We start from the raw sequence: 14,258 nt of genomic DNA on the forward strand, positions 1-14,258 counted from the left end.
GCGGGGTGCAAGGGGCTGGGGTGTCGGGACCCGAGAACCCCTGGAGCTGAGATGCTCGAGGAGTGAGGAGTAAAGGTGGGTGGGGCGCAAGGGGCTGGGGTGTCGGGACCCGAGACAGAAAGGACACAGATGTGGATGATGGTAAAATCCCAGGATTAGGGAGGATCAATGGAGTGAGTGGCTAAGGATGGGGCAAGACAGGCCCATCAGAGGACAGGAATTCCAGGAACCCTGGATGAGGGAGCTAGAGGAAGCTGTGCTTTTGGCAGAAGATAAATATGGCTTCAGAGCTCTTCCATCTCAGTACACACTGGCTTTTACAATGTGACTTTATTTCTTCCCCTGAAAAGGCAGATTCTATTTCCTGACTGCCTTGTCTGTGGCTTGGCTCTGTGACTTGCTGTGAGTGATAGACTGCAGCATAGGTGATCCTCTGTGGCCTCAGAGACTTTTCCTAGAGATGCGTTATAGGTTCTTCTCATGCCTGAGAAGAGTTCCCAGGGTCTAGAGCACAGGATCAGTAGTCATAGCACACAGGCTTAGTTACTGCGTGGCATGTGGGATCCTCCTGGACCATGGATTGAACTCATGTCCCCTGCACTGGCAGGCAGATTCCTATCCACTGAGCCACCAGGGAAGCCCAGAAAATTATGCTTTCTATTCTTTTTCATTGTTGAGCTATTTTGAGTGGTGCCTTGCTGTTTATTGTCCAGATGTCCAACCTATACGATAAAGTGTGAATAAGGGAAACTCTACCACCACCACCACCACCCCCCACAAAATCTTAAAGCTCTCTGAGCTCCACCACCTGCCTGTCACGAATGACTTCCTGCTATAGAGAGTGGAAGGCTTCATGGAGGAAGCGTCTCTTTGGTGATCCGGGCGGGATGAGAGAGATGTGCGTGGACGACAGCACCCTCTTTGACTTTGCAACCTGACCCACACAAGGGGGCAGCTGAGCAGAGCAGAGGGACTACTGGACCGTTCCCTGTGGTTTGGCAGGTTGGGGTTGTAGAATTCTGGCTGGAGGGCCAAGAGAGCCTATGGCATGAGAAAGGGTGGTGGAAAGAGAGCCTGGGGAAGGAAATTAAACAAAGAGGAATGGAGTGGGAGGGTGGGGGACGAGATGGGGTGATGGGGAGGTGGCAGAGGGCTACTGCCTAGGAGCCACTTGTACACCCCAAAGGCCCTTCTGTCCATCTGTGGGACGCTCACCCATTGGGCTTTGGTGTCTGAATGTGACCTGGGACCAGAAGCAACTTCCTTGGCCCTGGAGAGAGCGAGTGTGTCCCAGGATTAGGCAACAGAGAGCGCTCCAAGGTCAGGACGCTGCATCCCCTCTCTTGGAAATTAACCTGCTGGTGTAGCTTTTGAATCTGAAAGGTGCGCCTCATTGACAGACAGGATCCCTGCAGCCCAGGAGCCTGGCCTCACCCTTCTTGGTTACACAGAGCATAAGCTTTCTAGGATATTGACATTGCGACAGGAAAGAGAAGCAAAGAGAGGACTGGGTCAGAATCAATTGTCATGGATGAGATGCAAAAAGGAAATCTGTAAGATCAAAGAGAAGGGGCCAGACAGCCGACAGCCATCCAACAGACCTGTACTCTCTCCAGGCGGGAGGCTCTTCATCATAGAGCCGCTCCCTGGGGCTTGTGAGGCAGACTGGGGAGCAGAGAGGGGCGGTGAGCAGTTGCTAGCACAGGCACATGGGGGTGCCAAAGAGAAATGACCCCCTGCCCTTCTAGGGCTGGTAGAGCCAGATTGTTTTGAAGACCCAGAACCCAGATTTTCTGTTTAAATCCTTCCATTTGCAATCTTTAAAAAAAAAAGAAGAGGAAGACTACTTACTGAGGGCAAGAACTCGATTGCTTCAGAAGCTCCAGAAACATTCACTGCCACCCACCTCACCCTGCTCAACTCCACCCAGCCCCACCACCCAATCCCCTTAAAGCAGAGTCGCCTGAGGAGAAGTACAGCTGAGTGAGCAGGAAAAAACCTTAGAGTGAACTTGGCATTCAGGAACTGGACACCCAGCAGTACAAGAAAGAAGATCTTTGTCCCCTTCTTGTTGTTCTGAAAGCCTGAGACCTGGAGTTCTATCTCCATCATCACACAGGAAACTGACAGCTTCCGACTCACTCAGGACCTTGACCTTGAATTCTTAAAGCATCTAAAAGCTTCAGAAACAAACACTTCGTGGACACAGTCCCCTGAAGCCAGAGTAAGTAGAACTTGTCTCTTCGGTCTTGTCAGTTATTTTTGAAGGCACCGTTGTTTGCATGTGGCCAGATTGGACTGTAGTTCTCCTGTTGCAGGACATGACTTGTTTATCAGTCCGTCTCCACAGAGATGGGGAGTTCTTTGAGAGCCAGTCAAATGCCTAAGTAACCCACCAATGCATGAAAGGCAGTGCTTTGTATAGCAATACTGAGGGTGGATGGATTTATATGAGTGCTCAGATGTAAAATAGGGTGTTGTTTTTGTTTTGAGCTGATTCTTGTTCTTTCTAAAAACAGTATACTTTCTTGTATGATTGCTTGTTGATGACTGATTAAAAAGTCAGCCCACTATTAACATACTTTCTGGCGAAAGCTATTCAAGACACTGACAATTGCCAAATTTCCCCATGTACTCAAAGACCAAACACGGTATAAGAGGAAATTGCAGCAAAAGGATAATACTAATTAGTAAAAGCTTTGCAGATGCAAAGATGATCTGATACTGAGACAATTTCTTAAGAGGCTAGACTCAAGGAGCCCCAGAATCAGCACTGTAGACTGTCTTTGAAGAAAGTAAGATCTCACCCACCAGAAGGTAGGCAGCTGGCCAGGTGACCTCCTTGTGGGGGTGGGGGGGCGCAGGGGAGGGCAAGGGGCATCCATTCTGTTCTAAAGAAGAGGAAGGTCAGAATTTTGTTCTGAAGAGAAGCGACACGGGGGCTACTTGGAGGCATCTACTTCAGCCTTTCCTCCAGTAGGTCTGGAGGGTCCCAGACTTTCAGGATTAGAAATCCCCAGAAGTTTGCACAGCCGACCACCAGGCTCTGTGCCCCTCACTGACCCTTAAGTCCCCACTCTGGCTCCAGGACAACTCTAGGCTATTCAGACTGAAGGGCATGGATGCACTGGTAAGTGTTTATCAGCTAATTCTCCTGAGAAACGTGCCCTGATTTCTAGTGATGGCCGATTCCCATATGTAAATATTCCCATTCTGGTTGACTTTGAGTCACCAGCATGCTGGATGCAGAACAGCTGCTCACGGCTGGCTCTTATGAACCAGTAGAAGCCAGCTCCTGCACCCCACCAGGCCTGGGCATCTTCCACCACCACAGACGGCCCTTTGTCTGTCCAGAGGCTTCACCAACTCCCAGGATAAAGGGTGCTGGCGCTGGACCACTGGGGCAACGGCCTGGGGCAGACGTTAGTAGCAGGCTGCAGACGGACTGGCACGTGACATGGCAACATGCTCCTTGGGTCTCGCCTCCAGGGCCTCACCCCAGGCCATCTCCCTTTAGGGACAACATGCCCAGGAGCTGTTTTTGGTGCCCAGCAAGTGGGGAATAGTGAACTGGCTTGAAGGTGGGAGTGGGTGTGAAGTGACTCTGTTCAGATGGCCCCTGACAGTGCTGACGCAGTTTGCCTCCACCTTTGCCAACATTCCCCAGAAACTGGGCTCACGGGCTCAGCCTCGCACCCCTTGCTGTCTGTGCTGCCCCTGCTAACACAGTAAGCCTGAGAGCCCACCCAGAAGTGCTGACTGCCACGTGAAGTTGTCGGCACTGGCAGGGGCAGCAGAAATCAGAAATTGCCAGCACAGCTTGTTTAGTGAGTGGCAGCCTGGGTTTCTCCAGAAAGAGGCTTGACTGGCTGTATGCAAGTTCAGAGATGGAGGAGAGAGCCCTAAGGATGGATTGGATGGGAAATGACCACCCCCCAGCCTGGGGGCCCAGCAGCACCTCACCCCCCTGTGCCTTAATCCCCGAATGCCACTGCAGAAATGTGAATTTTGTGAGCAGGAAGCATTCATTAAGGTCTGTGGAAAGAGGAGCAATGGAGTCTGAAGATTTTAGATGGAAATTATGCTACAGGTACCACTCACTTTACTGATCGATGTTTAGGTCAAATCAGTTAGATTGATGGCAGCATTTTGGAAAGTTCACAGTGCAGTGCAGACGGAAAGGACTGTCAATGTCCATCACTCTCAAGCAGAATTCATTTTCCAGATTAACTACAGGGAGACTTATAGGGAGTGGGGTGCATCCTGGTGGCACCAGGCCTCAGAGCAGGGCATCTGCAGGGAAGGAGGTCCCCTCGTATTTACTGAGAACCTGATAATTTCCAGGGCAAGGCTCAGACGTTGCCTTACATTAGCCCTGCAAGGTAAGGGTACTTTCCCACATTACAGATGAGGAACCGAGGCTCAGGGAGGTAGGTTAACTTACATGAAGTCATAGAGATGGTAGGTTACACAAAAACCTGTGCTCCCTTCGGGGAGGAGTCTTCAATAAGTGATTGGAAAGGATGGAAGGGAGTGCTGAAAAGCAGGGGCTGGAGATGTTCTACAAAGGCAGGCTACCTAGTAGTTTTAGTTTTGTTTTGAGGCAACCCTGGTTAGAAAATATCTAAAGATTTTTTTTTTAGGAGAATTCCGCCCTGTGTCTGGTCACTGTGTGCCACTTCCTGCCTTGAGGCTGTTCTGAGCCTTTCTTTCCCCAGGGCCCCCTCTCCTTACCACATCACCCCACTCCTCCCAGACTGTTACTGACTCCCCCTCACGGCTCTCTCAGGGGGTCTTCAGAGAACCTGGGTGACCACAGAGGACCGTGTGGCGTAAGTCAGGCCGGCGGATGGGTTGGCCTCCTAGGATCTCACTATGGCGGCACTGTTTGTGTTTGCTGTAGGGTAATTTTTGCATCGCGATACATCCTCGGCCTGGCTACCTAATGGCAGTAGTGACCCCCGGTTTTTGTGACAACCGAAAAAAACATTCACATTTACCTGTGCCCCCACGGCACTGTATCACCCCTGGCTGAGAATCTTTTTAGCCCCCAGAGCCAGAAAGATCTGTTAGTAAGTTTTGGACTTTCGTCCAGAACCGTTTTCCTTCCCAGCCTCCTCTGGGGATGCCACAGTGCAGTCACTGCCCTGTGATTGGGGAGGAGAGCAGGGGGTTTCAGGAATGGGCCTGAGAGTGGCACGCACCAGGGTTTGAGCTCCAGCTCTTGTTCTCAGCAGCTTTGCTCCCATCTTGTGTGCCTTCACCTCTAAAATGGGGAATGACCATGGTGCCCCCTCAAGGGCTGTTTATCACTGAGCCCAACGCCGAGTCCGTGGGAAGCCCTCGGGAAGCCTTGGTCGTGAACACGCGTGAGGCCTCCCTTGTCCTCCCCTGTCTGCGCTCTCCGTCCTCTGGACGTCTCCTTCAGGGCACTCACTGCCAGAGCACTTGGGTTAGCGATGTGTGCACGCCCTGTTTGTTAGTGTGGTAGACTACAGGCTGCATGAGGGCAGAGGACCTGGGTCTCCCTGGCTCCACAGGGCGTGGTACACAGTACGCACTAGTAAGCAGCTGTCCAGGGGTTAAGGATGTGTACTCACTGCCTTGTTTTTGTTGTCCAGGGCCCACTGCCTCTAACAGCAAATACATACGGAAACATTTCCCTTGACCCGTGGGAGAAGCCAGGATGGAAACTTCAACCACCGCAAAGGACTATGACATGACCACAGAATACGACTATGGGGACACGACCCCATGCCAGAAGGCACAGGAGAGGGCTTTTGGGGCCCAGCTGCTGCCCCCCTTGTACTCGGTGGTGTTTGTCATTGGCCTGGTCGGCAACATCCTGGTGGTCCTGGTCCTCATGCAATACAAGAGGCTCAAAAGCATGACCAGCATCTACCTCCTCAACCTGGCCATTTCTGACCTTATCTTCCTCTTCACGCTGCCCTTCTGGATCGACTACAAGGTGAAGGATGACTGGATTTTCGGAGATGCCATGTGTAAGTTGCTCTCTGGGTTCTATTTCATGGGCTTGTACAGCGAGATCTTCTTCATCATCCTGCTGACCATCGACAGGTACCTGGCCATCGTCCATGCTGTGTTTGCTCTGCGGGCTCGGACTATCACGTTTGGTATCATCACCAGCATTGTCGTCTGGGTCCTGGCCGTCTTGGCTTCTGTCCCCGGCTTGTACTTTTCCAAGACCCAGTGGGAGTTCACCCACCACACCTGCAGTATTCATTTTCCTCCTGAAAGCTTCACAAAGTGGAAGCAGTTCCAGGCTCTGAAACTGAACATCATGGGCCTGGTTTTGCCTCTGCTGGTGATGATTGTCTGCTACACAGGGATTATAAAGATTCTGCTCAGAAGACCAAATGAGAAGAAGGCCAAAGCCGTGCGTCTGATTTTTGTCATCATGATCATCTTCTTTCTCTTTTGGACGCCCTATAATCTGAGTGTGTTCGTTGCCGCTTTCCAGGATTCCCTGTTCACCCGTAAGTGTGAGCAGAGCAGACAGCTGGACCTGGCCATTCAAGTGACGGAAGTGATCGCCTACACTCACTGCTGCATCAACCCTGTGATCTATGTCTTTGTCGGCGAGAGGTTCCGCAAGTACCTGCGGCAGTTGTTCTACCGGCTGGTGGCTGTGCACCTGGCTAAGTGGTTCCCCTTCCTGTCCACAGAGAGGCTGGAGAGGGTCAGCTCCATGTCTCCCTCCACAGGCGAGCATGAACTCTCTGCTGGGTTCTGACTCAGGCCCCTGGAGGCGGATGCAGGACCCAGCAAGAGCGACCTGCCAGGCACGCTGGCTGGGGAGGAGGCAGCTTGGTCTCCCAGCAACTCTGTCACCTGATGTGGGATTCTAACCACATGGGGTTGAGGGGATTCCAAGCTGCTCAGGACAAAATCACTTCTGGCATTTGAATTTTCTCCATGAACTTCTCTTTGTAGAAAGGAGATGAATACATGAAATGGGACATCACAGAAGACTGGGACAAAGGATGATAGAGAAGGGCTTAGTCCCAAACAGGAGTTCAGATTTGTGAACATTAACATTAATTAGTGAACCAGCCACTGAGCATCCACCGCCTTCAACACCGGTAACCTTGGAAACTGATTTCCATAGCTGCCTCTGCTCTGAGCTGAGAGCCAAGCAGGAGTCTGCGGCCTCCTCCATCCACTCCACCCAACCCCCATGGCGCTTGGAAACCATGAGGAACCTCGAGCTCCTGATGGAAGAACTTGATACCTAGCATTAAATAGGATTGGGGAACTGCTGTTGGCAGTGGAGCTAAGAAAGCCCTTGGGTAGAATTTTTATAGCTACTGAACTGGAAGAATTCAGGCAGTGGGCTAGACACAGACCAAATGTATAAGATGCTGTACTTCTGTCTTTGTGAATATTTTTCAGAATCTCTCTTCCCTATCACTTGAGGGATGCAGCAGTAATTTCTGAGAGCTTTATTGCGGGAATTCTTATGAGGCGACAGGAGACAGGGTCGCTTTTCGTCCTCTGGACCTCCATGCAGGCCTTGTAGCTTATGGGTCAGAGTTCTGGCTGCCACCTTAGACCCAGCACCAGGACAGTGACCTCGTGTGCAAGTGGACAGGGTTTGAGGCTGGCAGGGAGGGCAACGTCTACCAGGAGGGGTGGCGACTCTGTCAGTGTAGGAAGTCAAGGAGCCCTTAACTCAAAGAAATTCATTTACCCTAAAGGTCCTTAACGCCTCAGCTCTCACCTGAAGTGAGACATGTCTTTATTCCCTTTTCCCTCAGTTGTACATTTCTCTAAAAAATAATTTTTCCAATAACATAAATCGTTGACTGGAAAAGCTTAAAAATACAAACAGAAAAAAGACAAACAAATGTCAAAATCATTCATAATCCCCTAGGCAGAAACAGCACTGTACATTCTTTGATATCTCTTTTACTTTTATCTTCCCTGTGCCTATTTATGTTTATAAGCAAGATGACCTTTGACTGTGGTTACTCTTCTACTATTGTTGTCTTTAAGCAGCAGCATGTTGGGATCACTTTCCCAGGCAATAAATCATTTCTAAGCTTCGGCATTGGGACCTGCGCTGAATTCTACCTCTGGAATGAACCCTAATTCATTTGCCAGTGTCCTCACGATTGTTCGTGCAAATCAACTCAGCCCGGCAACAGTGACCAAGGACCTGCTTTGTTTAAACCCAGCACTCTGAGCCCCAGGAGACACGGGTGCAGAAGGGCCGTCTGCCCTTCCTGAGCTATTAGCACAGTGCAGTGGACAGGTGCATAGACGTTAGCCCAGCCCCAGCGGGCAGGGGGACCTGCCTCCGAGCCCACGGGGCCAGGACAGCAAAGGTGGGGCAGGACCCCCTCAGTCAGAAAGCAGCCTAAGTGAACGGGGGTCCCACCTAACAACACAGTGACACCACTGAGCGGCCTCTTTCTGGTGGACGCTAGAGTTTGGGGGTCTTACCAAATCGCTCTTTCACTCAGGGACCTACTGTGTTTTCCTCTTTATGCAAAGAAGATGATGTCATGAAGGTGTAGGGAATTTGTGTGCAAGGAGGAAGCAGTCAGTTTGCACTGGGCTTATGCTTCCACACAGGAAATGTGGGCGAATACAGGCCTCAGGGGTAAGGTCAGGGTCAGCTCTCCACATGTAACCCTGCCAGCCTTTTCTGCAGTGTGAAGAGGAGGTTTAATGGAATTAAGAAACATTTGTTTACTACTTTGGTAAAATAACACTGAATCAAAGAATAATATTTGATCCACTACAGTATCGCAATGAGAACTATTTCACAACATTCTCCAATTCAAGTTTTGAAATAATACTTATTTTTAAACTTATTACAATGGCAATCTATGTTCTTTGTAGAAAGCTGGAAACAAGCAAAAGCCCAAAGAAGAAAATGGAAGCACCTGTTATTCCACTCTTCAAATGAGGCCTCTTAGCATATTAGTAATTTAGTGCATCACCTTCCAGTATTGTTTTCTAAATGCATGTGCGCACATGGGTGTGCACACACACACAACCAATCACACTTAACATTTGTTTTGTGTAAACTCAATGAAGTTTAACACATAGCAAGCTCGGTAACTGCTGGTTGAATGGATGACTGTTTCACTATAAAATAAGGATCAGAGTAGTATATACACTCTGAGGCTATTCTGAGGATTAAATGAAATACAGGAAGGAAAGTGGGGGTGACCTTTCTCCAGCTCCATCAGATGAGAGATCTGACTGCTCCTGCCAGACACCTCCTTGGTCACTCAGGACACCTCCAGCCCTTCCCAACAGGGAATGCCTGTCTCCCATTCCCTCCCCTCCCCACTCCTGTATGATCAGAGCCCCGCCTCATTATATTGTTGTTCTTAACTCTTGTCTCCATTTCATCCTAGACAGAAAGATACTGTTTTTTCTCCAGAACTCTTTGAGTTCAGTTCAGTTCAGTCGCTCTGTTGTGTCTGACTCCTTGTGACCCCATGAATCACAGCACGCCAGGCCTCCCTGTCCATCACCAACTCCCGGAGTTCACTCAGACTCACGTCCATCGAGTCAGTGATGCCATCCAGCCATCTCATCCTCTGTTGTCCCCTTCTCCTCCTGCCCCCAATCCCTCCCAGCATCAGAGTAGAACTCTTTGAGAGCAAGTTGCAAATAGGATCCTCATCACCTGTTAGCATAATACTTTGAGATAATTTTATTTAGGCAAGGATGCACTCCCGCACAGTAAAATCTAGAGACTAACATAGGTGTGGCGTCACCATGTAATCCACAGCCCTGTTTCTGATTTTGTCCACTTTGCAAGCAATGTCCTTTAGTGTCCCAGGATCTGGAACCACTTGTTCCATGTAGTCCCCTTGTCTTTCTAGTTTCCTTCATTCAAGAATATGGGCCTTTTGTGACTTCATCACTTTGTAACACAAAAAACTACACTTTCACGGTTTTTTTTTTAACCTGACAAGTGGTTCCTTGTTTGGAATTTACTGATGTTCTCCCGTTTATTAGATTCACATATTCAAAAAATCAGGACAATCACAGCAGTGATGCTGTGTTCTTCTCAATATCAGAAGGCATATGCTGCCAACTCGCCTCACGACTAAAGATGTTAAACTTCATCCGTTGTTTTATAAGGTGTTTACCAAATTTCCCCACTGTATTTTGTACATGTTAATCCATAAGTGATTATTATTAGCTGACACTCTAAATCTTTTCTATCCCACTCATGTGTGTATTTACATATATTATTGCTACCTCCTGGATTCCCTTTTTTCTCCAGTGGCATACCACCTAATATTGTGTTTCTTTTGATGCACAGATTGTCCCAGATCTATCTAGTGAGATTCCCTTTAAGTTGGATCTTCTGTCCTTTCGCTGTCCCTCCCCCACCCCCAGGGGTCTCAGTGCATTCACGAGAGTGCCGTGGAACTCTTTCAGTTTTCAAGGGCTGTAAATTGATCCCTGACATTTCTTGGACACCACAGGAACTACTAGTGTGAGGTAGTTGACAATTCCAATATGAGATTGTACTACATGCCTTTCGAAGTTGTCATGTCTTTTGCAGAGCAGGGTTTCCAGTGGTTTGAGATAAGCAGTGAGAAAGAGGAAATGAGGATGGCAGTGCCCAGTGGGATTCCAAGGTTTGAGAAGCTGGGCCATGCCCAGCAGCTGCACATATCCCACTTGTACTGACTGTTTAAAAATAAAATCAGGGCACTCCCTGGTGGTCCAGTGGTTAGAACTTTGTGCTGTCACTGCCGAGGGCCTGGGTTCAATTCCTGGTCAGGGAACTAAGATCCTACAAGCTGTGCAGGGTGCCCCCCCCAAAAAATCAAATATTATTTTTTTCGATTTATATGGATTGTCTTTTCAAGCATGCTTCAGTTGTTTGGATCTAACCACATAAGAAGTGGAATTGTTGGGTATTTAGGTCCAGGACACTGAGAACAAAAAGTATGAAGATAATAAGGGCATGATGAACTGAGAGAGCTTGGGAACCTTTGGAGGTACGGGTTTGTTTGGGAACTGGAGTGTATACCGCTGTGGGAGCTAGTCGGTGAGTCTGTGCAGGCTGTTGCCTCCGCATCCAGGGTTGAGTCATCACTGCAGAGGAGGGCTCCAGAGGGCACCACCAGACCCCATAGGACACACTGGGACCTGCAGGGCAACCTGCACTTTCAGCCTGGTGATGCCTCGGTGCCCCAGGACGCAGGAGCAGTGGACTCTGGGTGCAGACACTCCCCTACACCATCAGCGGAGCCTGTAAGCCAGCACACCGGCCCCTGCTATCACCTTCAGAGCACAGCACTGTGCCTGTTGCTTCACTCTTGAAACTCACACAGCAGTCGTCTCCTGCAGGCGCTCACCTGGACCCTGCAGGGGATTCTGGGCATGGCCTTTCGGCGTGACTCTGAGGATGCCATACAAAGCACCACCTTGGGGGTTTATTTTGTTCTGTACCTTCTTTCAGCGCTCTCCAGCACTTCAAATGAGCACACCATAAGAATAACTATTCTTTGTGAAAAGAATTGATGAAGGAAAAGAGAGAGGGAAGAGCAGAGAGAAGAGCAGGGAAAGAGACAGAGGAAAGAAAAGGAGTGATGCCTCTTCCGAGAACATCCAGCATCAGCATTCCTGAGCAGGAGGTAGTGCTGGGCGGGCATGGAGGCTGGAGCGGGAGCCATGAGAAAATGCTGAGTTTGAGTTTTCTGTTCAGAAGGGGCCCCGTGCACACAGTGAGCACAGTTTTAAAACACAGGTATATAAATACCGGAAGATGCCAGATAAGGGCTTCACCATGTCCCTGAGCCTTGCTTTTCATATTAAGCAAAAAGAGTAGCTTATAATAGTTATAAGTTATAAAGACTTGGGCTGAAGCTCTGTGGGGTAGTGGTAATTGCTCGGAACCTTCTTGGTACCACACTCTTAGTCCCCAGTGTCCCCTGTCCCTCTCGTCTCTCACCCTCCCCAGCCTCCCAGGTCTCTGCCCCTTCCTACTTTGTAACAGTGTGCATTGCTTGCTTGCTGCTAAGTCGCTTCAGTCGTGTCCGACTCTGTGTGACCCCATAGACGGCAGCCCACCAGGCTCCCCTGTCCCTGGGGTTCTCCAGGCAAGAACACTGGAGTGGGTTGCCATTTCCTTCTCCAATGCATGAAAGGGAAAAGTGAAAGTGAAGTCGCTCAGTCGTGTCCGACTGTTCTCGACCCCATGGACTGCAGCCTACCAGGCTCCTCCGTCCATGGGATTTTCCAGGCAAGAGTACTGGAGTGGGGTGCCATTGCCTTCTCCGAACAATGTGCATAGAGCTGCATAATTGCACAGAGCTCCAAACAGGGATTTAGTAACTACTATATGAAGAGTATCTACCCCAGGGACCCCCTCATTTTATTTTCACTTCTTAAAAGGTTTTCTTTTTTGATCCAGCCTTATGATCCAGCAATCCCACTGCTGGGCATACACACTGAGGAAACCAGAAGGGAAAGAGACACGTGTACCCCAATGTTCATCGCAGCACTGTTTATAATAGCCAGGACATGGAAGCAACCTAGATGTCCATCAGCAGATGAATGGATAAGAAAGCTGTGGTACATATACACAATGGAGTATTACTCAGCCATTAAAAAGAATACATTTGAATCAGTTCTAATGAGGTGGATGAAACTGGAGCCTATTATACAGAGTGAAGTAAGCCAGAAGGAAAAATACCAACACAGTATACTAATGCATATATAAGGAATTTAGAAAGATGGTAACGATAACCCTGTATACGAGACAGCAAAAGAGATACTGATGTATAGAACAGTCTTATGGACTCTGTGGGAGAGGGAGAGGGTGGGAAGATTTGAGAGAATGGCATTGAAACATGTGAAACGTCATGTATGAAACAAGATGCCAGTCCAGGTTCAATGCACGATGCTGGATGCTTGGGGCTGGTGCACTGGGACGACCCAGAGGGATGGTGTGGGGAGGGAGGAGGGAGGAGGGTTCAGGATGGGGAACACATGTATACTAATTAAATAATTTTCTATTAAAAAAAAAAAAAAGGTTTTCCTCAAAAGGAAGATTGCGTGCATTTTCTTTGAAATAGTGTCACACCCCAGTTATTTCCTCACATTACTCAGAAGCCCAGATGCCTTCAGGAAGCTGACACATTGTGGCCATTCACAATTGACATCACCTCAGTGCCTGTGAAGACCAATATTTGACTCTACCGCATTTGCTTAATTGGATACTTGGTTCCTAAGAGGGAGGAAAAGAGAAGTCAACCCCATAATTTAAATGTTGAATGTGTGTCTTTGCAAAATTGCAGAAGTTCAAGCAGCTTTGTACTTCCGTTTGGTCAAAACTGAGTTTTCTTTATCTTTTTCAGGAAGTAAGGTGGGGACTTGTCCTGAAGGTGAATATGATGGGCATTATTAAATACGGCCACAGGGAGGTTGCTGCCATAGTTGTGCTCATTGTGAGACAGAAGTAACACTCTCTGGAGGGCCAGCATTCTTTTATAGCAGGGAAGAAAACAGACTGCTGCTTCCTGCTTTGAGGGACATCTTTTACATACTGAAAAACACAGGAAGCAAACAAAACTCCTCCGATGGCCCTGGTATTGATTAAATAGATTCAGTAATGTGCTGCAGCCAACTTGTAGCAGTTCATGAGAGCCAGTTGTGAGATCTGTCCCCACTCCATGATACTATGTAACATTGGTAACCTGAAATTGGAAATGTTTGGATTATATACACCCGGGGAATTCGTAAGTGCTACTTATTAGGGCTCTTGGGTTTTTTTTTTTTTTTTGGTTTGTTTGTTTTTGTTTCTTTTTAGAGACAGTTGTTAAGCATTTATCAGGATCTTGCTATTTAAAATATGTTCATGAAATGGAATAAGTTCCTGTCAACATTAATGTTATAGAAAACTATTTCATAATAAGACAATTGTGTTTGCAAAAATATGAATTTAGACCCTCACCTCACACTGTATGCAAAATCTAAGTCATACACTTAAATGTAAGAGAGAAAATAAGTAAACTTTTAGAAGAAAACACAAAAAATCTTTAGACTTTGATCTAGGCAAAAGATTTCCTATGTACAATACCAAAAACATAGTTCATAAATGGGAAAAAAAATGGATAAAATGGACCTCTTTAAAACTCAGAACTTTCGCACTTCAAAAGACAACATTAAGAACACGTAAAGATGGATTTCCCTAGCGTTTCAGTGGTTGGGGCTCCAAGCTTCCACTGCGGAAGCATGGATTCGATCCCTGG

The 14,258-nt window shown here is 48.2% G+C and overlaps 1 protein-coding gene across 1 annotated transcript; it reads left to right on the forward strand.

The window, feature by feature from the left end:
• The first annotated feature begins 1,834 nt into the window (after positions 1-1,834).
• On the forward strand, positions 1,835-8,071 carry LOC113888848 (C-C chemokine receptor type 1). The gene is made up of 2 exons (XM_027535830.1): positions 1,835-2,224; positions 5,622-8,071. Exon 2 carries the CDS (start codon positions 5,687-5,689, stop codon positions 6,752-6,754), a length of 1,068 nt encoding a protein of 355 aa, XP_027391631.1. The 5' UTR covers positions 1,835-2,224; positions 5,622-5,686; the 3' UTR covers positions 6,755-8,071.
• Positions 8,072-14,258: the final 6,187 nt, after the last annotated feature.

This window comes from Bos indicus x Bos taurus, unplaced genomic scaffold (assembly GCF_003369695.1).
Source record: "Bos indicus x Bos taurus breed Angus x Brahman F1 hybrid unplaced genomic scaffold, Bos_hybrid_MaternalHap_v2.0 tig00002557_arrow_arrow_obj, whole genome shotgun sequence".
Taxonomy (NCBI): domain Eukaryota; kingdom Metazoa; phylum Chordata; class Mammalia; order Artiodactyla; family Bovidae; genus Bos; species Bos indicus x Bos taurus.

Coding starts and splice junctions, on each gene's coding strand:
- LOC113888848 (XM_027535830.1), top strand. CDS start 5,687: ATGGAAACTTCAACCACCGCAAAGGACTATGACATGACCACAGAATAC.